This window comes from Strigops habroptila, chromosome 2, assembly GCF_004027225.2.
Source record: "Strigops habroptila isolate Jane chromosome 2, bStrHab1.2.pri, whole genome shotgun sequence".
In the NCBI taxonomy this organism is placed as follows: Eukaryota; Metazoa; Chordata; class Aves; order Psittaciformes; family Psittacidae; genus Strigops; species Strigops habroptila.
The window spans coordinates 107,215,353-107,239,021 of record NC_044278.2 but is presented as its reverse complement, the minus strand read 5'-3'; the positions used below and the strand labels follow the sequence as shown (position 1 = coordinate 107,239,021).

Below are 23,669 nucleotides of genomic sequence, written 5' to 3'. Positions count from 1 at the left end.
AGTGTCCAGCAGAAAACCCCCACAGGCTCTAATGATTGCAAGATGGGAGTGGAAAGTATGAATTTTCCTCTGCTCTGGGTTGTTTGGGGTTTTTTTGGCTAGAGCTTGAACTCTTCATGACAGGGGTGGCCCAGTTACGTGACTGGGCAATAGCCAGCACAACAGCCAGTTTGGTCTGCAGCGTGCTGATAGCAATACAATACTCATAAATTCTAAATCATAATGTATTTGTTGTATTTGAGAAACAGTTTCAAAATGCCTGTGCTAATACTATTCCTTTCCCATTGTAGAGTAGAAAAACATATCAAACAGAGAGAGACCTTGTGACAGTATTTTTCTGTTAACACTTTTCAGTCTTCACTATAGGCTGCAGATATCAAACTTTTCTAAGCAACCAAATATTCTGAAGTTCAAACACTATGAATATTTGCTAACTTCAAAATTCAAGACCAACTTGATCAAATCTAAAAGGTTCTTTCCCATCTCTAAGCTCTGTCGCACAACTTTGCATTCCCCGTTTTAAATAACAGGCCATCAGGAAGACATCCTTCATAAGAATCAAACCCCTCTTTATGACAACTTCTGTCATTGGCCATTCATGGCTGCTAGAGAGAAATACAGTCAACTTTGGCCAGTACAAGCGATAAGGTGGGAGTAGGTCTTCAAACACAGGGAGACCCGGGATCTGCACCCCAGCATGGCAGTAAGAAGGATTTTGCCCAGAAGCATGACTGCTCATTACCTCACCACAAAAGAGGTATCTCCACCTTCAAAGGGCTGGAGAGAGACTGAATCCCACACCAGTGACTATGAGTGGGGACTATGAGTCAGTGGGAGAGTCAGACCTTGATATCTCCAAACAAAATAAAACTCTGAATTAATTTCTTTAATCAAAGAATTGAAAGGAATCGAAATTTTCTGCCAGGCATGCTGCCAAACTGACAAAGTGACTCAGTGAGCAAAATAATTGGTCTGTAATGTGATTATATTTGGGGATTCAGGTTGGGGTTTAGACATGCTGTTAAAGGCTGAACTGAAATAACAGATTTAACACAAAGTTGTCAGGCCTGAAGTTTTAAAAGGTCCTGCTGTCACTAAACAAGCAGAAACTCAGTACAAAAAATAATTGGCTGCTGTGTCACCACACTAGGCCTTCATTAGTAAATATCCTTAATAAGCTGATCCAGATGTGGAACACGCTCCCTGAGAAGGTGAGTGATCATGTTTAGATTATTCCCAAGACCTGTCCTCTTCCATAATGCTCTTCTTTGAGAAGAGGAAGATGATCAATAACCACAAACCCCATCTCCAATAAGCAGGCCCTGGCCCTAAGACCCCCACCTATTAGGAAAGGGAACAGCACAAGATCCCCAAGGATTCCCCAGGATCAGGCACTGCCGGTCTACTTCACTAAGAGGAATTCACATACAGACGCTAAGCATCGTGCCAGGCAGTAGCGTTCTCAGTGGCACCCTCAAATTAGCAGACATACTGCAGGTGACGTGTTACAGGCAAAAAAGAAACCAACCACGCAACAAAAACTGCACAGCCAGAAGTCTTCTGTGACTCTAAAACACATTAACCAGAAGTTGCACAGAGATGACTGTTATTCAAGTAACACATATAGGACAATTTAAGAAAATGAAACATCATAATTGCCTTAAATAATGCAGCCATGTGTGCAAAACACCACAGGACTGGTAGCAACAGAACTGAGGAATCACCTGATTATAAAACCCAAAGAAACTATATGAGCAGTGGAGAATTGAATATTTAACTAAAGCATTTATTACAAAAAGTCATATTATTATTAGCAGTATTCTTGTTAATGGGATGGTCTTTCATGTGGGAGACCTTAAGGTAGAATTTTCCATTTAAAAGAAATTCAACTGGATGCTTAAGGTTGCCAACAATCTTTTCCCCAAAGTAATCATACTGAATTTGTTCTTTGGTGTAAATCTGATTCCTGGATCATATCTTCACTCTCCTGTGAAACACAACAGCAAGGCTACAGGAAGAGATGGAACATTCTGCACCTGTGACACTGGAAACCTTACAGATGCTTTTTTGCCCCCACATTCATGGCTAGCTGTTGTTTGACTTCTTGACTTTTTGTACCATGAGTCACACTCCACTCCCAAGAAGCATCAGTTCCTGATACTGTAAAAAGTAAAATTAAAAAAAACCTACGCCACTTTTATTTTCTCTTGCTTGCTTCCTTTACAATTGCAATTGTTCAAAGCCTTTCTGGATCTCTGCTAACCACCTGTGGCTTAGACTTACAAATCTGTAGAAGTGGCTTGTAATATTGACAGTCAAGACCAAAGACCAATGCTTGTGGATCAGTCCCCTGGAATCGGTGACAAAAATACCCCTTTTCTAATCCTATGCTCCTGTGACAAAATAACTGTCAAGCAAAAGAGGTGCACAAATTCCCTAAAAACCATAGGGTATGGGCAGTGGGGGACTCAGAGTGACTTAGTGCACTTCACTGCTCCAGAACAGAGTCGCCCCACCCATGCCAGTCCTAGTGTCCTTCAGCCTGTTCTGAAAGCCTCCAGATCCCAGAGCTGTGGAGCCCAGAGCAGGGTATGCTCCTCCAGCTCAGGCTCTGCCACTGCTGGCTGGAGAAGATGTCACACACATTCACATAAGCCAGTAGAACACACACTAAGCAAATGAAGGAAGCTGCTACTATTGTCAGCATTACCTGTCTGGGTTATAACAGGCCATGTTTTTGCAGCATGGATGTGTGCTGTTCATCTTTCAGCATCTTGCTTCCAGCCCTTCTGAGGTTTTTCTGAGAAAAAACAAGAATCTCTTTCTCAGAGTCCCCACTCTCCTTGCATGTGAACGTGTCCCATACTATTTCAAATCTATTTCTGTCGAGCTCTGCAGACTAAGGTTGCAGCTACCAGTAGCAAGGCAATGCTGCCACTGATGTCTGGTTTCTGATGCAAATAAAGCCAGGATTCTGCCAGCAGCCAGCCAAACACCTCGAAAACTAGCCTCTTCCTTCTAGTTTAGAAGAAACCCTTATATTTTAACATCTCTGATGCCTTAAAATAAGTTTTAATGTTTAAGCCACAGCACTTCACAGAAACCAAATATGATAAAAGAGGCTTGAAGACGGGTGGGAGAAGCGAGCATCCTCACTGCACAGCAAACTCACATCCTATGAATGCTGCACAACTCTTCTGTGAATTAAGAGGAAGAAAATGTCCTCACAACCCACTTGCATGTCCTCTTCCCATCACTAAAAGACAGTCCAGGCTTTCTAGCACTGCTGTTTTGTTAGGTAGGCACTCACTGACCTTTTAAAAGTTAATTAATACACCAGAATCACATTACTGTTCTCATCTACCTGTATTCCTGTTTGATTTGTATAAAAATGTACCCAGGAAGACAACCGCACTGTTTAACTACAAGACTGAACTTGTTTTTCGTTAGTGGAGAGGAAGACAACAAAATTATCACAGACTGCAGTTCCCACCAAGATTCAATCTGGAAGCTTTGCACAGAAGCTAAACATAAAAAGACTTTGCAGCCATAAATCATTTAAAACAGTGTTTGTGGACAAGGAGCACTTCAAAGAGGATGTGCTCAGCTAAAGTGAATGGGATCTCAGGGATGCTCATGGAGCTGGGATCCGAGAGGACCTTCTGGGCACTCTCAGCAACCCAAAGCCCAATCAGCGGGTTGGGGCAGGGGATGAGCCCAGGTTTGAGGACAAATTCACTTGGTCCGAAGCGACAGCAGTTTCGCAGCTGTCAGAGGGAGCTGTGTTGGTCAAAGCCTTCAGACATAAGAAGTTAATGTTTGTAAAGAGCTGTGAAGATGAAAGTCCTGGGGATTAAGATTTCCTTGGAGGGCTTCACGCTTTTTCAGCTTTAAACAAAAGCTTTAAAAGGTTTCGCATTCAGTAGGAAATGTAAAATGCTATTTATCCACACAGCCTTCCAGACAGCTACATAGAGAGACAAGAACTATTCACACAGATGTGAGGTGAATTTCATATCATCTGTTTCTGGCTTGCTTTAAAAAGAAAATAACCCAAAAGCTTCCCACAAAAGACTACACATCAGGAAAAGTGGAGAGCTGGTTCACAGAAATCTCTCGAGAAGCATGTGCTGTTTGTAAAAGAGATAACAGCCAAATTCTCTGTCTACTCTCTGCTTTCACAAGTGTAGTAACTTGTTTAGGGCTTTTAAAATACTGAATCTATGTTGTAATCACAGATAACATCCGCCCTCCCCTCCAAGTTCTCAGGAACAGCCACCAGTATATAGTTTTAAATTCAACCAACCTGATTGGAAACCACTGCAAGTACTCACAGCGCATAATTTCAACCAAGTCTCTCAAAACTGTTGCTGGGTGGTGGCCCTCTTGCTGTCTGCCAAGAGCAAGGGGCAGAGAAAGCAGGTAATTTGCCCCAAGACCAGTATGGGCTAGAACCCAACCTCAAGCATTCCAGATCTGCTTTACATGGGCAGTTGTTTACCACTCACTCTAAATGCAATTGGTTAAAATACTAAATATGGGAATACCACATTAATTTTCAACTCATAATAAGCAAAGAGAAAGAACTGCTAAGAATATGAGCCACGAAATTTAATTCAGTAAGTTGTTTCAATAAAGCTGAGCCATTTCACTGAAATACATTGATTTTGACCAAGTTTTCTTTGCTGGCAGACTAAGGTTCAGTGCTCTGATCACTTCTGATTAGAAATGAAAACCCAAGCAAAAGAAACCTCTGATTTCTGACTGTAAAATCACTATTCAACACAAAGGTACCTTGCAACATTTGAAAGATTCCTTGCATCCACATGGAACAAAGACAAATACTGTATAGGGATACCCATCGTTGATGGCTAAACCAGGCTACACCTGGGTCGGGGCAATCCCAGGCACTGCTACAGGCTGGGCAGAGAAGAGATTCAGAGCAGCCCTGTAGAGAAGGACTTGGGGGTGTTGGTTGACGAGAAGCTTAACATGAGCCAGCAGTGTGCGCTTGCAGCCCAGAAAGCCAACCATATCCTGGGCTGCATCAAAAGAAGCGTGACCAGCAGGTCGAAGGAGGTGATCCTGCCCCTCTACTCTGCTCTTGTGAGACCCCACTTGGAGTACTGCATACAGTTCTGGTGTCCTCAACATAAAAAGGACATGGAGCTGTTGGAGCGAGTCCAGAGGAGGGCCACGAGGATGATAAGAGGGCTGGAGCACCTCCCATATGAAGACAGGCTGAGAGAGTTGGGGCTGTTCAGCCTGGAGAAGAGAAGGCTGCGTGGTGACCTCATAGCAGCCTTCCAGTATCTGAAGGGGGTCTACAAGGATGCTGGGGAGGGACTCTTCCTTAGGGACTGTAGTGGCAGGACAAGGGGTAATGGGTTCAAACTTAAACAGGGGAAGTTTAGACTAGATATAAGGAAGAAGTTCTTTACAGTGAGGGTGGTGAAGCACTGGAATGGGTTGCCCAGGGAGGTTGTGGATGCTCCATCCCTGGCGGTGTTCAAGGCCAGGTTGGACAGAGCCTTGAGCCACGTGGTTTAGGGCAAGGTGTCCCTGCCCATGGCAGGGGGGTTGGAACTAGATGATTTTAAGGTCCTTTCCAACCCTTACGATTCTATGATTCTATGATTCTATGATTCTAACTTCCGTCAAGCACTTCCCTCAGCCAAAGTTAGACTGCTTTTACGTACTCAAATCAATAATAGTAGGTATTGGTCTCCAACCAACAGAGTCACTAGACCCTAGTGAATTATTCAGTTAACCCATCAGGTTACGTACTGTTGCATAAAAGGAATCACTATCTAAAGCTCCATTTACTTTCTTGAATAGGCCAACACAGAATATTATGTGAATATTATGCATTGGAGCCATTTCAGGCCACCAGAGCACACGTACAAAGGCACATACAGCCTGGGCACTGGAGAATGAATGTTTTACATCTACCCACACATCAAGAGCTCAGACTGTGCTTTCTCTAACATAACCAACATACTCATTCTGTGCTGTGTGATGTGCCTCTGAGCTCTCTGTGTACAGTGCTTAGGTCACACCTAGGAGGCAGGACACCAAGGAAGGTGAAGATGCTTGTAGTTGAAGATGTCCTGCAATCACGCAGTCCTTTTAAATTATAATTCTAGTACTTTACAGACACTTTATCATAAGTCTCAGAATAAGCAGAGGTAGCAGGGACATTGTGCAAGATTGATCACCAAGCAGAATAGCAGGATACAGTGTTCAAGCTACAAATTCATCAGCTTCTACAATGACAGACAACTCTTTTCCAAAGATTTCTCTTGGACAATCCTGGGATTGTATTATTGGCTTTGCAATCTGGGACACAAGGAAAGCTTAAATGTTCTTTTAGAACCAACTTCCCTGTAAAGGATGTAGCAGCGACTTTCCCGAAGGAAGCATGTTACCCTTCCTTCTCACTTCTAACAACATTAACAAATGCAATGTCTAGAAAAGTAATGTTACCACACAGCTACATCAATATGCACATGAGAATCATGATGTTAGCAAGCTTGGATTTCAAGTATGTTCCTCCATATTGGATTAGACTGTCTCGATTTGTGAGGGTTAAAAATGGCACTTTTAGCTAGGATACTAAGGATCTTGCTTTCAAAACAGCTATACTTAAAGTAAGACTATAGCAGCCTGTGTCTCCACATCTTTTCATCCAGTAATCCAGCTGGAATTAGAAAGAGAAAACATGCCTTAATGATAAAAATACAGATGTAGAAGACAGGAAATGCTGAAGAAATTTCAACCGAAGACAGAAACCTTAAGGGACCCATCAAAATATTTCTTCTTTCATAGATTGCAAGACATGTGTGATCTCTTGCCATGAGAGTTACTGTTTATTTTAACATGTTATTTTCCAATAAAAACTTGTATGAAATTTAAAACAAGTTGCTTTAATCAATATGTAAAATCCCAGTAAATCACATTTGATTATGACTCTGGGAATAATGCATTGTTTAGATTCATGAACAAACTGAAAATAAACAGCCCAAATAGACCTAAGATTGAATGTTGCTATTTTCATTTTCTAGCAAAGCAACAAAAATCCACATTGTTCTCTTCTGGGTATTTTAACAAGTACAAAGCAACAATCCAACATTGTTACACCAAAACTGCACTAAATGCAGCACCTCAGAGTCTTATGTCAAAGGAAAACACAAAAGAAGGGAAAAGCAGGTGGAATATGTACAAAGGGTAAGAGCTTTAAACTAGAAGAGGGTAGATTTATATTAGATATTAGGAAGTTCTTTACTGTGAGTGTGGTGAGACCCTGGCACAGGTTGCCCAGAGAAGCTGTGGCTGCCCCATCCCTGGCAGTGTTCAAGGCCAGGCTGGATGGGCCTTTAAGCAACCTGGTCTAGTGGAAGGTGTCCCTGCCCATGGCAGGAGGGTTGGAACTAGATGATCTTTAAGGTCCCTTCCAACCCAAACCAATCTATGACTACAATAAATGAGAACTACCTGTCTGGACAAACACCGGTAACTAGCAGAAAGCCTTACTTTAAGAATATAAGAATAATGATATGGTGGCAGCTTTCACACTTACTTCATTTTTTAGCTAATGTAGTGGTACAAATTCACGGTGCTTTCCTTCAATTTGAGCAAAAATAACAACCCCAAAATGTGGGTCCTTAATATGAAAACAACTGCCTCATGCTTCAGGCAGCTTTTTACAGCAACCACATGAGCCTGGGGAATATCAGGTTGAACAGTACAGCCTGAGAAAAAGCAAACAAGAAAGTGAACATCTCACAGGAGCCTCTTTAGCTCATTTTCACCAAGACAGACCGAGGCTGGGAATCTTCAAGATATCAGGGCCTGAGGCAGATGATCCACTTGACTATAGCATCCACCCTGGTTCTCTCTAGAGAACCTGGTGGCAAACATAATTGACTAAAATGCTCTGGAGTCTAAGTTCCTCCTCAGACCTCACCCAGGCCTTGATGGAGCAGCAGCACACCCTCCCTGAAACCACTGACAGACTCAGCAGCTACTATTTCATGTCCTATTTGCTCTGTAATTTCCCCAGTAGCCTAAGGAAGATCAAAACTTACTGGAGAACAGTAGAACTGGCCCTTTTATCCATGGCTTGCTGGTGAAAAACAGTATAAATCAGATATTAAATCACTGAAATTATCATGACAGCTTATTTTTAAGTTATTTCTCTTGCAGTGACACAAATTTACAAAGATGCTACAGAAAATAATTCACAACATGGTAGATTTCTATCTCTACCAGACTTATTTGCCAAAAATGGAGAGAAAAAAGAAGAAAAAAGTACTGTCTCTTCAGGAAAGTTGTAAAAAAGCACCAAGGGACTAGAAACACTTATTCAACCCCGTAATATTTAGTGATCCACTTCTTAATCTGAGCAGTTCACAGTAGTTAACAGAGCTGTCCAGGGCAATGGTTCAGCAGGAAAAGAACAGGAAGCATGTTGAGACGCTCACACAATGCCTTAACCTCTCCTATGCTCAGGGCCTTCCACTTGCCTTCTGGAGCCTTCCCTGCACCACTGCAGTGTTTTGTTTGCAAGTCTGCACCCCTTCCCTTGTGCACTGGGAGAACACTGTGGTAATGTTTTCATCTGTGTCCTCCTGTCCTCGTGTTCTCCCAGCTATACACCTGCAAAGCCTGAACCTGCTATGTCAAGGTTTCCCACAGAAGTGAAAGTGATTAACACTGATGCGAGAACCATTCTTTTTTGCCCTCATGCTTCCCTACCCCCATTTCCTAACTTTTACACAGAAGAAAAAGAAAAGCCTAGTGAATAACATGGTAGACAGTAGTTCCATAAACAGTGGACAAGCATTTCCCAGTGACATCCATGCACAAAGCTTAACAATCAATTAACGGGCAACTCTTGCCTCTGATGAGAGAGTGCTCCAATCAGTGCTAAGAGCATCACAAGCAGGAACAATCAGCAGGGAGTTTGACCAGGTCCTGATGAAAACTAGTTAGTTATTATTGGAAAAGTATTATGGTGGACCACCTGCCACACTGGAGGGGATGCCTGGGGGAGAAGAGTCACCTGGGGAAATCCCTGTGATTATTTTCTTTGCAGGATATCAGAGAGTTTTCCGTTAAGGTTCTTCCACTCTCCTCTCTTTTTTTGTTTTTTTATTGTCATCAAAAATAACTGTTACCATTAAAGCTGTCATTTGCAACTAACTGTGGACTGTCTCATCATTCTTTGAGCAACAGATGAGCTTGAAAAATACTACTTCATATTGAAAGTACAAAATATTGCACTCATTCTTGTCCAGGGGGGCAGCAGCAGGTATATCAACCGCATTCTATGTGAATGTATTACTCCAATGACCTCAACTTAAAGAACACAGGACTCAAAATCAGAAAAGTATTTCTGTTCAGCTTCATTCTGCAACAATGTATTTGTATTAATCAAAATGTTTGTAAAATATACACCATTTTCTACAAAAGGACACTGTGATAATTAAGCACCATCTCTATGCTAAATACAATATAGAAAAAATCAGTTGCCTCAAAGATTATAAAACTCCAAAACCAGAAGCTTCCTTCTTAAAACTCCAATGGTCACATGGATTTTATTCTATAAAAAATGAGAAACTAAACCCACTGTATACTTCTGTTTTGTCAGGCTTGCAAGTTCATGTGACCCACAGTGTCCAAACCAGAAACAGGTAATCAGCAATTAAACAATATCCTGAGTTTTAAAATATATTAGCAATACATAACACACTGGTGTTATTCTTAACTTATGAAATATCCTTTAATATCATTTATGGCTTATATATAGTCCTTGACTGCAAGAATGTATTCAATCCTTCTTTTTGGTAAAGTCGTATGGTTTCCACCACTGTGCAAACTGCAACACCTTCTTGCTCTGATCCTCAAAGGTCTGTCTGACTCCTTTTCTCCAGAGCCGTGGTTCCAAGTCCAGCATGCCACCAATAATTTCCTTCACAAGTAGAAGAAAGAGAATGATAAATGCAAAATTGTCACATTACTTAATACTATTTTACCTTTGAATAAGGAAATACAAATTTTCAAATTATGAGATTGTCACTGTTTTCTTCATGTGCTGCTTATTAGAAATTGAAGTTCTGAAAAATATACCTATTAAAATATTAGAACTGTAGTTGGATGGTTGGCTCAGCAAAATTCTTGTAAGTAGAGCAGAGCAATGCACTACATAAATATCCTAACATTGCAAGACTGTTAATGTATTAGTACGCTTCTGAGTAAGAAAAGCTCAGAAAAAAGCTGCCCAATTTGCTCTTAACTCCTGAAGTTATATTTCTCCCCAATCACTCTTAATGTTTTTGCAATATTAACTCTGTCAATAAATTATTGCTGTGAGGTAATAAAGAAAGGAAGAATTTATTGCAGTATATACTATACTCTCTTGTATATACTATACTCTCTATACCACATGGAGTAATTTAACCACACAAGTATTTTACTAGGAGTTGTCCATGAGTCTATGTCTGTAGGCACCCTTATTCAGAGAAGCAGGAGCTAGTTCACCTATATGAGAATACTATGGCCATGAAAACTTTTAAACAGATGCAAGTATTTTCCATTTATTAGATTACTCTTTTACTCATCAATGAGTAAAGTTATAATGACTTAACAAGAAAATCCAGCTAACGAACTAGGATAAGATACATCAAAGCGACTGTTCTGGCAGCATCTCCTTTAATTAAAGTTAACAAAACAGAGTATAATTGGTATATTGATCTTCTACATGACAATACCTTTCCAAAGTAATGAGGGAAACTATGTTGATCTTCAATGACATGAGCAAATCCTCCTTGAAGACCAAAGTCCACAGAGAAGTATGGCAAACCTTTAGGAACCTATACACGCAAAAACACATTTTTAGATGTTTAACAGACTGTAGACATTCAGTTAATCTCCCCACAACTTAATGAATTTGAAAGTGGTATTACAGTATCACATTTTCTTTTAAAACACCTCTCAAACAAAGTATGTGTAGTATAAAATTGCAACAGAGAAACAGAAAACAAGCAGGTAAGGGGGAATAACAAAACAAAGAAACTAGACGAAGACACCGTAAACTGAAAAGATGATTACAAGGTGGCAGAACCTCCAGCAGCCACCACTGCAGCACCAGGTAAGAGACAGGGAAGGACCAGGCAGCAGCATGCACACCAAGCAAATGCCTTCCTGACTCCACACCTCTGTACTGAATGGGTTGAATAGAAATTTTAAGACTACCACCAGCAAGTTGCATTTATTAAAGATCAGGTGGTGTGTGATAACAGGAAATATTTACCCAGGGGAAGCACTGACACTCAGGGAAGGGAAAACACCACTACATGACTCGAAGTTATTACTGGAAGTTATTATTAACTTGCTAAATAGGATAATCTAATAATTCAGTCGGCCTACAGAAGAGATGCTGGTTATCCTGCCACAACAAAAGACCCTTCAGTCTGACAGAGTGAGAAGTGGATTCGTTTATTGCTACATATTGTAAGTAATTCCTGCTGTTTCCCTGCAACAAGTTATTTTCCACTCTTTTAATTGTTAAGGATGCTCCAGTACAGATAAGATTTACAAAGTCTCAAATTCATAACCATTTCCTCTGCTACAGTCCAATTTTCACAAGACATGTTCCATATACTGCTGAAAAATCACTCTAAAAATAATTCAGATTTAATACAGAGAGGCAACATAGCATAGCAAGAAACATAAAACATTTTAAATGAACTAAAAAAGAATCATAAATAAGGAAAAATGGGTCAGCAGTTGACACCTTAAGAAATATGTCAGCTTTATCTGTGTCTAGCAGTGTCAGGTCTGGCTGGGATAGAGTTCATTTTCGTCATAGCAGCCCATATGGTGCTGAGTTTTGGACTGGTGACTAAACCAGTGTTGATAACTTGCCAGTGTTGTGGCTGTCACTGAACGGTGCTTGCTGCCAGGTCAGCTCTCCTGGCTGTGTCCTCTCTCCCAGCCCACTGCCCAGTTCCCTTGCTGCAGGGAGCAGAGGGAGAAGCAGAGAAGGCCTTGATGCTGTGCAAGGGCTAGATGCTTAGGTTCTGCTTCTGGACATCACAGTCTCAATTTCTGCACACAATCCACCCATTAAATGACATCTCAGCCATGTCTGACCCTCCTCCTAGGCACCACCATACCCTAATACAACTACCCAAACCTCAGTTCAGTCTCTTAAGCTATACTCCTATCTTCCTGAAGGCTACAGGGTTTTCTTTTACCCGAAAATATTGTTAAAATCACACAAGTGTATAACAATTTACACTCAGATGCATTTAAAGATGCAATTTAAAGAAGTGTTGTATCTTAATCTTCATGTGGTTTACCTTCAAATGGCAATATAGTAGTCACATTATGTGTAGCTAAGAAGACACTTAAATCAAATGTCCTGATGCCCTGCCATGTGTGAAAAAATTATTTTGTGACAGATGTTGGCTTTCCCTGTTTGGAAACACCAATGAGAAAAAGATGTCCAAAACATGCCTATTTTGTTTTATGTTTACACCCACCTTAAGTTTCAAGTGTTCCCTAAGTCCTTGCCACAAATTAACTGAATTCCTTGTCTGCACCCAATAGCGCTAGTGAACAACTAAGTACTATCTTCTTTAAAACAATCTCCCATATACAGACAGCTACCATCACATCACATTTCAGTCCTTTCCTTCCTAGTCTGCACTAACCCCTAAACTAGTTTCTTTAGTTCAGTTTTCTAACCTCTGCTCTCCTTCTGTAACCATCTTAAAATACTGCGCCCAAAACCACACCTGAATTTTCCAGCTGAAGCCTCACCACTTTGCATAACGTGACCCATAACTGACTCCCATTACATTTATATGACATTTCAGCTTATGTGGCAAAATAAATTGTCTTTTTGCAACATTTGCTACTGCTGTCAGTTTAGTTCAAGACTCATCACAATATGCAAAACCTCTCCTACTATACAGCCACTATGTAGTAATTCTATACAGCCATCCAATCCCTTACTCTTTGGCATTTAGTCTTCCTCTTTGTCCTATCAAGTTACGTGTCTCATAATTAAACTCATCTCCTCTTTCTTCTAAGCTAGGATTTCTTAGTGCAAAGGTGCTGTATTTACTAAAAGACTCTTTCAGAAATTAAATATTATCGCTACATAGTAGTAAACTACTTGTGGTAAAGTCTATATACCACACATCTTTCACTTTAGTGTTAAAAATATGGAACAATCAGTTTCAGCATTAGACCTTTAACATTTGTATACACACAGACATTTCAGTTTAGTATCCAGGAGACAGACAGAGTTCTGTTCTCTTGTTTTAGAAAAAAAAAGACTTATAATGCTATTTGTATTTTTGCTTCATAGACTTAGCAACATGAAAGGCTGTTTTAGGTCAATGAAGAAGACGTATCATGTTTTTTTCCAGGAAAGTAATTTGCAGATCTTTGATCTACCTTAATTCTTAAAGTTAATCAAGAAAATTATGCTGGTAGAAGTCCTCAAAATGCCAGCTTTGTTCTTAACCGATGCTTGCAGCTCAGTCCATCAACTGTTGAAATGAATGCGATTATTTCCCTAATGTCAGTTAGGAGTTCAGCCAGACTCCTAATTCTCATCATACCTATGCTACCTCCTGATGCACTAATCTAATTGTGTTCCCTTTCTTCTCTCTTTGAAACAGTTAACAATGAAAAAAGATGAAAAGAATTTGCTGAGAAATTCAGTGTTCAATACATTTCTTTACTTACAGATTTCCGAATGTCTTTTGAAGAAAGATCAATTAACTTCTTGTTCATGGACCACTCTTCATCAGATTCCATTATAGCTTTCTGTAAAATCATTTTATCTAAATGTGAAAATAGTCCTTCACACAGCAAGCAAAGAACTAACTTTTTGATGTAGTCAAGTACTTTGCACTGCAAGTACCAATTATTTCTTAACAAAGTAACTTTATTTTTGGAAACCTTTCTGATTTCCATAGCTTACTTACTTAAAAAGGCATCATATAATATCTTCAAACTCACTTAATTCTGTTCCTCTTTTTTTTTCCTGAAAATTAACTTTTGCCTGACATAAATTATTTCCAACAAGTTCCAACTGAAAGGTCACATTCTCTTTTTTCTAAGCTCATACAAATCCTCCTGTGAATTCATTACACAATATTAGCCTTTTTTCTTTATTTTCCTTTTAAATACCAAAAGGAGAATCCAGCTTAGAAGGCTGCACTGAAAAACCTTCAAAGTCTGCCTCTGTATTCTCCATAGTATGGGAAGTGGGTATAGTGTAGGTATCTTTTACATTTCATTTCCTGTGTATTTTAATGGTGGAAACTTCTGAAACCAAGTTTTATGCAAATGGCATTGCATTAAGTCTTGTACTTTGTCCTTCCTTTAGGAAAACAAAAGTTTTACCAGCACTTGAAGCATAGCAATGACATCTACCAGGTGGAGAGTTTCAAATATGGTAAAAGTTACTGCATTGCTGTTCATACTGACTGCTCCACTTCATCAAAAACCAATCACATCATTTACAGAAAACAAAGATAATATTTCAAGGAACCAGTAAAATAATTTACTTATAAAAGGCAAAACATGATCCAGTTGCTGAAAGCCAAAAGGCCTCAGGTTCACGCAAAAGCTTCCCTGCAGCTTTTCCCTACAGAGTCAGGGCAAAAAGACCAGAAAAGCTTTAGAAAAGATATCTACCATGCTGTCTAATAGTCACTGGAGACCTAAGACACATGTAACATTTGGGCTTACTGAAATAAAATGAGGATGGAACATTATATATTGGTATTTCTTAAAACACTTGACATTATTTTCTCATTTTATGCTTGCCAAGGCACACACATGGTGCTTTTAGTTTATTCTACAGGACTCAAGTGAGAAGTATTGCAATGTTTACAGCACCTCAAGAAACTACAATCCTCTCATCTTCTTCAAGTATTTGTCTTGAGTGCAGTCAGACTTGAGACAACCGCACAATGACACACAGCTCTTCCACGGACTACGTGAAAAACTTGGGAAACAGAATTACCTCACAGGGCTTGTTTGAAGATCAAGGAATATCATCATAGAATGGATCAAGAAATAGGATCAAAGAATCCATCATTTCAAAAATAGTATTTGAATTTCAAAAAGTTTTCCAGAAATAGATGCATTATGATACATACATTCAAATGACCTAAGAAAAAAACATTTTCATGTACCTTGAAATAGATTGGAGCCATATCTCCTACTTCTTTTGGAAGAGGAATGCATTCATATACCATGTGATACCGTTTCTTCAGACTCAGGTTTGTTTCTAGGAACACACAGTCCAAGTCTTTAGCTTCAAACATCTTCACCAATGCATCTCGGAACATCTGTTTAAAGAAAAAAAGAAACGTATAATTTGAATTAATTTTTCAAAGCTTTCAGATATAATATTTTATATTAATTCATAGACTCATAGACTGGTTTGGGATGGGAGTGACCTTAAAGATCATCTAGCTCTAACCTTCCTGCCACGGGCAGGGACACCTTCCACTAGAGCAGGTTGCTCCAAGCCCCTGTGTCCAACCTGGCCTTGAACACTGCCAGGGATGGGGCAGCCACAGCTTCTCTGGGAAACTAGGAAACTTTCTCTGCAAAATTCTTAAGTAAAGAACTTCTTAATATCTAAATATACCCTCTCCCAGTTTAAAGCCATTCCCCCTTGTCCTATCACTACATGCCTTTGTAGAAGCTCCCCTTAGGTACTGGAAGGCTGCTCTAAGATCTCCCTGAAGCCTTCTCTACTCCAGGCTGAATAACCTCAGCTCTCTCAGCCTGTCTCCATAGCAGAGAGGTCATTTAAGCTCTCCAAAGCTCCTGTGCCCTGAATTCTTCCTCACAAATAAGGTGCTCCACGCTGTGACAAGAAAACACTACCATTACCCCCCTAACACAACTGATGAAACATAGCTAGAAGATACTGCCCAGTGAATAGATCACTGTACCACAACTGATGTAGGACTTGACTGTGCAGAGTGACAGGCAATTCTGAATTAATAGCTTGCGGTCTTCTCCCCCTCACACCTAGCCCCCAGACCTCTACTTCTGAAATACACCAAAGCAAACAACTGTGGTGAGGTAAGAGAAACATTAAACCAAAGGTTGGGAAAGAAAGTTGCTACCTTGCAATATCAACTGAAATTCAAAGTCACTGAAAAGCCTAGAATATCTGCAGATGTTAGCTAACGTTTCCCAGACTGCATTTTCTTGTTTCTAAATCAATGGCACTTTTCCTCCAAATTCTAAGTGGGCCAAAATATCACGGATAATTAGCACTGGAAAGGACAAAACCATTCATAGGAACAAATAAGAGGGTTTGGATTACGCTCAGATGCACACATTGATACATGTAACAGTTCAGTCAATACAGAACATGTAAAGATTTATCTTTTCATATTAAAAAAATTACATGCATATTTACTTTGGCAAGTGAGCACATCAGTCTAAACCACACAAATGTTAAATTCAAGTGCTTGAAGGCACACAGTATAAAGGAACCCTTCTTGCTTTATTCCAACATATCTTCAAAAAAATCCCAGCAAAAATAGTTAGCTAAAACATCTGCGCAATACAACATTTTATATTTGAAGTGTGATAATTTTTTCCCCTCAACAGCAATATCAAATAGGGCTCTGGCATCAGAACGTTAGTTTAGTCACGGAATAACTGTATGCTTATAGTCCTTCTGTATGCTAAAGCCTTCCAGACTCCTCCTACTGAATTACATACAAGCTGAAAAGAAAATAAAATGTGTCCATCAGCTTCCAAATTATTTTGTTGCAAAGAAATGTTTAAACTCTCTATGAATATATTCACAGCGTCAATGGATACTGGTTTTACCAACTAGCTGAATTTTCTAGCAAGGAAAAGTCTAGCGTTGAATACAAGAACTGCATTTGCTTATCTTTTCTTTATGCTATTTTCCTTCTCATACAGATTTAGAAAAATTATAATTTATTTACTTAAAAGACGTTGGGATAAATAGAAGATCTAGAATAAACATATTTATCACTTTTTCCCGTGCTCTGTTCTTCCTCCCGATCCCACTTGTTGAACTTACTTGCTTCTTATCCAACTTTCTCAGGCATTTCTATCATATACAAAAGAACTCCTTTCACCTCCTGCTTGGGAGAAGCATAATTTACTAGGAAACACTGTATAAAAATTACATCTGCCATGAGAATCAATATGGGGAACAAATCTGGAAAGTCAGAGAATCCATCTGCCAGGCTTGAGGCAAGACCAACGTCACTTATACCATTTCAAACTCATGAATTAACCTCTTTTTTAATCTAAGCAACTGCAACCAACAACATCTTTCTGTAGTCTGAAATAGTCTCCAATATTTTGATATAAGAGGTTGCAAGTTGTTTTCCCGTTGAATAATTCTGACTGGGGGCAAAGACGATTGACAATCACAGTCAATCTCCTAGCAGAATTTTGCTACATTCCTCCCCTGATTTTCCTTTTCCGAAGAAAACAGAACTCAATAACTCCAAACTGCCTTCATAAGAGAGTTGGAAAGCATGACCCAACATTCTTGGCACTTTATTCTAACAATTCTTTTCAAAAAAGTTAAGACATTGGATCTCACTGATTTAAAGAAGAATGAGAGAGTTTTTTCTCAATTGACATCCAGCCAAACCCAAGATTAGCTTAAAAAACCTGAAGCTACATAAACAACAGACCTCCAGCTTGTGTTTCATTATAAGCCATCTTTCTGCCCTGACAATCCTTTTCTTTTCCCAAAGAAATCTTAACTGTGAAGCCAGTTATTCCACTTTCTGTATGGAAACAGCTCTATCTACATAATCTCTGACAGATATTCCTCTAACCTGGTTTCAAAGGCCTCCAACGACAGAGGTTCTGCGGCATTCCAGGCAAATTTTTATAGTGTTTATAAATGGGAACTTCTGTGTTTACCCTGTATCTTCCCTTTTCAGTATTTGACCACTAATTTCCATCCATAATGCAAGAACGTTCTGCCTCTCAGTGGAATTCAAGAAGAGCTGCCAGGCTGGAAATTATGAAAATAGACACTTATGACAAGTGTATTATTATTTAAAATAACATTATTTTACAAAACTGTTAGAACATGAGATAGTTTCTGAGCTGACCTGGATTTCTTCCCAGATGTCTTCATCCAAAAGAGTGGCTGCAGTATGGTGCTGTAGAGGAGCTATCAGGCAGTGACCTTCAGTAAGGGACTGGTTGCTTGGTAGAGACAAGTATACCTATGAAAAGTGAGCAAAAACTGAAGTGCCCATTTCTCTAGTGTAAAAACCTTCCCATTGCTGAGGTACACCATTTGCTAAATTCAAACAAGTAGAAGTTATTACCTTCTAATTATAACAAGGTATTAGTAATTTCAGTGTTTTTAAAAAGATCCCATTATCCATCAGTAGCTCCAGTGAACTAGTAGCATCCAGAGGCAACACCAACAAGGCAGTAATATCAGCCTTACAGACCAACTGGTATCCTAACTATTATGAAATCAGACTGTTTAATCCACTACAATAATTGCTGAATTTAGATATACATCCGATGCATTTTTAATGAAAGATATACACACAGATATAGCTCTGTGTCGTGGTTTAACCTGGCAGCCACCTGAACACCACATAGCTACCATTTACTCACTCTCGCCACAACCAGAGGGATAGGGGATAGAGCCTAGAAAAAAGTAAAATTTATGGGATGAAATAAAGGCAGTTTGATGGGACAGAAAAGGAAGGGAATATAAATTAAGGACGATGATAATAATAGTATTAGAATATACAAAACAAGTGATGCACAATGCAGCTGCTCACCACCTGCTGACCGATGCCCAGCCAGCTCCTGAGCAGTGGCCTTTGGCCAGTTCTCCCCCCAGATTTTATACTGAGCATGAAGTCATGAGATATGGGATATCCCTTTGGGCACTTGAGGTCAGCTGTCCTGGCTGTGCTCCCTCCCAACTTCTTCTGCCCCTCCAGCCTGCTCATTGGCAGGGCAGTGTGAGAAGCTGAAGTGTCCCTGATCACACTGCTTAGCAACAACGAACACATTGGTGTGTTATCAACATAATTCTCACCCTAAATCCAAACCACAGCACTGAACCAGCTACTAAGAAGAAAATGAACTCTATCCCAGCTGAAACAAGGACACTCTGTGTATATATATATATCTGTATATTTATATTAGATAAACACACATATATACAAAGATTAGTGGTAGAATTGGCAGTCCTGAGGTAAAGGTTGGACTCAATGATCTTAAAGGTCTTTCCCAACCTAGTTGATTCTATGATTATACATATACACATATATAGACAGACATACACTTATATGCATTATACATATAATCTATCTATATAAAAATAAAAATGCAGTGCATTATAATACGTATCTACGCATTTAATCTCCTGGCCTATATAAAGTCAACTGAAAAACATCAATGATAAAGGAAAACTTTGGAGAAACAAAGATAAAAAAACCTACACTGAAGCATTCCAGATGTTATAAATCCAAATATTTATGCAACTTTTAAAAGCATTCACAGAAACAGGAAGGTTCCCCAAAGCAAACTTCTATTTCAATGGATTTTAGGCTTAAAAATTGAATTCTCCACTTAATTTTATTTTATATCACTAAGATACACTTCTTCGCCAGTTCAAATTTCCTCCAGTGCAGTGTGATTTAGTCTTCCACAAATCCACCTACAGTTTAATCTCTGCACTCAGATCTTTCATTATTGCTTCTGTCTTCCACAAATCCACAAGTGTGAAGTTCTGATACCAAAGATTACCTTTAAAATTCATGACAGATTTAAATCTTTTTCTCCCTCACCCTTGAGGAATTTGTGAAATCAACTGGAAGGGCAAGGAAAATAAGATGAAGAAAAATAAATCATTTCATTCTTAATCTTAGGCACTCTCGCACCAACACTGCCTCCCTTTATTTCTTTTTTATTTTTACATTTGTGCTAAATTGCTATTTTCTTACCTTTGTGCCAATTGCAATAATAAGATGTTTAGAAAGTTCACTGCTATCATAGCAGTATGGGCACTTTTCCATGCGTGCAGCAAGCTGCTGGTGCTCATGTATTGCTTTTCTTCTTTGTATTTCTTCCTCTTCCCCACTGCGCACTCTTTTGGCTGCTTTGGAAACAAACATGTCATCCAGAGTGTAGTAATCCCTGTCAGTTTTTTCCATGAGCTGAAAAGAGACACAGAAAAATTATGTGTATATGTAAATAAGCAAGAAAAAGTACTTAGCTCTTTGCAGTATCCTTTCCTGAGAAAAGCATAACGTACGTAAGCAGTAGGATTGCTTCCTTCCATGACATCTGTAGCACATGCAGTCATCAGGTACCTCTCCTGAGAGCAGTCATACACAATCTCAGACAGCATATGTATTAAAATATAGATGTCTGACAGCACTGAGAAGAGTAATTACTATGTTCCATATCAAGTTAAGGGCTAGGCATTTCAATATTATCTTGACATAACTTCAGCTTTAAATAGATGCACCATTTTTTAAATCATAGATTATTGTATATTTTATTCCAGTCTTTCCCCTCCTCCTCCTCTCCTATTACGACTATCACTATCCATTAAATCATCTTTTGTGAAATAACTAGACCCTGACTCTGCACCTCATTCATATTCTGTGAAAACATGCCAACAGCTATTCTTGCCAAGTAAACAATGCTAAGCCATTTTGTGAAGAAAACACCCTTTGTCTTCAGTATTTAGTCCTTCTTGAACGCACCTGTTGCAACATATGGGTAACGAACACAACTAGCACATTACCAGACACAAGGCTGAATGATCCAAAGGTTTTTTGTTAATTGCTACATTTTAATTAAATGTGCCACATTTAAACTATAAAAAACCCAAATTTGTTATGAAGACACGCTTGAGGGTCAGTGGTATCTTACAGGATCTTAATAGTGGAAACCCACACAAACTGGGTATGTCTCACCTGGACAATATTTTGGAGGGATGAAGTCTATAGATAGAAACTGGAGGAACTGAAGGTGACGCAAGATGACAGAAGACATGGTAAGAAGGCTGACAGCAATAGCAGCAAGAGATATTGAATAGAAAGCAAGAAAAGTATGGGGGTCACAGGACTCCAATGCAAATGACAGATTTCACTAAGCTTCATTAACTCACAGAAAACATGTATATGTATCTCGCATTAGGCTTTATCAATCTTTTCTTTTAGTTTTATGAGAAACAAACCCCATGACATCTTGTCTAAATCAAGACTTAGCAAGTCATGGTTGTAAAGATCAACTTTTTAAAGGACTTAAGAAAGGATTTCTCCATTTTCTGCTTTGGTTGCTCTACATGACTTTAAAATTATGTGTCACTAATACCCTAAACATTCAATACATATAGCTAAAGCAAATGCAAAAAGCATTCAAAAGAATTTTTTCAGGTTTTTATCTTGAAATGAAATCCCAGTGCTGCAATACTTTTGTAATATATTTGATTGTAATTTACCTTAAATAGTTTCAGGAATCTCCCTACCAAAATGATGGGGATGGGGGGGGAACTAGCACACTACACAGATTTCTTTTAGAGGTACTGGTCCTTTAGAGTCTTGGCAGATTTATGTACGAGTAGTTTTGCTCCAAGAACTCTTAGAGAAATGGCAGAGGTGCCTTCACAACAAATCCTAATATATTTTAGAATACTGACTAGGGTAGCCCTAGCAAAGGACTGACGTTAGCCGAAGGCATTTGGAAGGCATACTAGCATAATCGAAGCACAGTCTCTAAGTAAAACAAAATCTTCCAAATATCCCAGGCATCATTTGTGTAGATAACCTTATATTTTTTTTTTATTAAAAAAAAAAAAAAAAGACTTTATTTTGTTGGACAGATAAGTAACTTCCCCTCCTAAAACCCACAAACAGCTCTTGCTTTTCCTGAATACAGCAATTCTCTAACACAGACGAACAGCTTATTTTGAATATCCTTGGTACTCTCATTAACAAACAACTGAGGAGCAGCCTCCTTAATATTACTTTATGTAGCTATAATACATTTAACTGCTTATGCATTTCCTACTGAAAGCCACTGCAGACTAAAATCCACAGTTCAACAGTTCAACTCCATTCTTGTTCTGTTTTACTGTAATACTGTAATTCTATATTTAAAATAAACAGGATTCCTGAACTTTAGAAAAAAAATATTTAGTGGTTTGGGTGCCAAAAATTGAGTCTCTGTTCTCTTGTCATATAAGATTAAGAAAGGTAAAATTAGAGTTTCAGTAGAGAAACACCTATAAGCACTACCTAGAGAATGGCACCACTTTGTTATTAACGAAAGTAAAGGTTTACTATTTGCTTTGGGTTTGCTTTTGGGTTTTGTTTTTTTCTTTTCGTAAAAAGTCTGCCACGAGAATGCAAATACACATGAAATAATATAGCTGGCAGACTACAAACAAAAGGAGGAGTGGAAATCAAAACACCTTGGCTAACAGGAGTATCAAGTGCAGCACAGAATACCATCACGATTTTGCTCCGCTTACTCTAAGATCTAGTCACGGAAATTCCTGGATGTTACCCATGACCTCTTTTAAATAATAACATTTTTCAAAGCACTCTGAAGATCCTCTCATTGTGATGAAATGAATATTCAGCTTATTAACAGGCTGGATGACGCCTTTCTTCAACATTGGATAAAATGCTGTATACTATGAGACATCTGGGACAAAAATCAGAATGATCACCACAAAAGCAGTAAACCTTAATAAAGTAAGTGCTGTCTAAAGACCAGATTTGGTTTCTCATGGTACAGCCATGACCAACAGAAAATCACTACATTTCAAATGGTAATTCAGTAAGACCAAAAAGAAACGATGTTGCTGTTCTTCAGGAATCGTACTTTTCTGCATCGTGTTTGACGCAAGACGAGAAGATACTCATAATTCAATGACTCAAACCTAAGAATAGGTCAGAAGGTCCAATACATGACCTTGAGTGCAGTCAATTAAAGCCAGCACAACCTAAGAGAGAGGCTTAAAAAAACAAGATACAAACGCAACCAAAAAAAAAAAAAAAAAAAAAAAAAAAGAAAAAAGGGGGGGGGGGGGGGCAACCACCAGCTATTGGCAAAAGTTGGAGTCACCCAAAAGAATGGTGAGAAAGATTCCCCAGTTGCACCAGTATTCTCTTAGTGCTTCTTGGAAACCCAATGGTAGTATTTCAGGATTCAAATAAAAGTCCTCAAAAGCGAAGGAAAACAGTGGAAAAAATTAAATAATACCTTTACTTCTAATATCACTAAACAGGCTATATACATAAGTGAAATCATGTGCATACATCACCCTTTCAGTTTAAATTCCTAGTGCAGCCTGGATCCCACCAAAGGTACGTGCATCAGGCTACAGAAAGAAGTCAGTAGAAATTCTTAACATTTTTTATTTTTCCTGGAAATCAGAAGATGTGTACACGAGTTCTTCACACAGCTAGAAGCCATGGCAGCCAGGCAATACCGGACTTCTGGTTTAAGATGTAATATATGTTGGTCAACAGAATTAGACGAAGCACAGTGGGGAAGGAAGTAAAATAAACATAAGATTACTTGGCAGAAGTAAAGAAACAAGAAAAGGTAGTAGCAATGCA

General features: G+C 39.0%; 1 protein-coding gene and 1 long non-coding RNA gene across 5 annotated transcripts in view; both read right to left on the bottom strand.

The window, feature by feature from the left end:
• Positions 1-525: 525 nt before the first annotated feature.
• Positions 526-1,490, bottom strand: LOC115604070. Its single transcript, XR_003990119.1, has 2 exons — positions 800-1,490; positions 526-767 (listed from the first exon to the last, which is right to left on the bottom strand). It is a non-coding gene; the product is annotated as an uncharacterized LOC115604070 (long non-coding RNA).
• A 5,358-nt stretch (positions 1,491-6,848) lies between these two features.
• The window catches only part of CWF19L2 (CWF19 like cell cycle control factor 2), an 81,185-nt gene continuing 64,364 nt past the window's right edge, over positions 6,849-23,669 (bottom strand). For 3 of the 4 annotated variants that reach the window (XM_030477822.2, XM_030477823.1, XM_030477824.1), the window contains 6 exons: positions 20,034-20,246; positions 18,168-18,284; positions 15,225-15,380; positions 13,765-13,845; positions 10,773-10,874; positions 6,849-9,973 (listed from right to left, as the gene is read on the bottom strand). In XM_030477822.2, the coding sequence (XP_030333682.1) occupies positions 9,833-9,973; positions 10,773-10,874; positions 13,765-13,845; positions 15,225-15,380; positions 18,168-18,284; positions 20,034-20,246 (810 nt within the window). In that variant the 3' untranslated portion in view covers positions 6,849-9,832. Of the gene's footprint in view, positions 9,974-10,772; positions 10,875-13,764; positions 13,846-15,224; positions 15,381-17,662; positions 18,068-18,167; positions 18,285-20,033; positions 20,247-23,669 lie in introns of those variants that run through there. The other variant, XM_030477826.2, reaches the window with a different exon arrangement.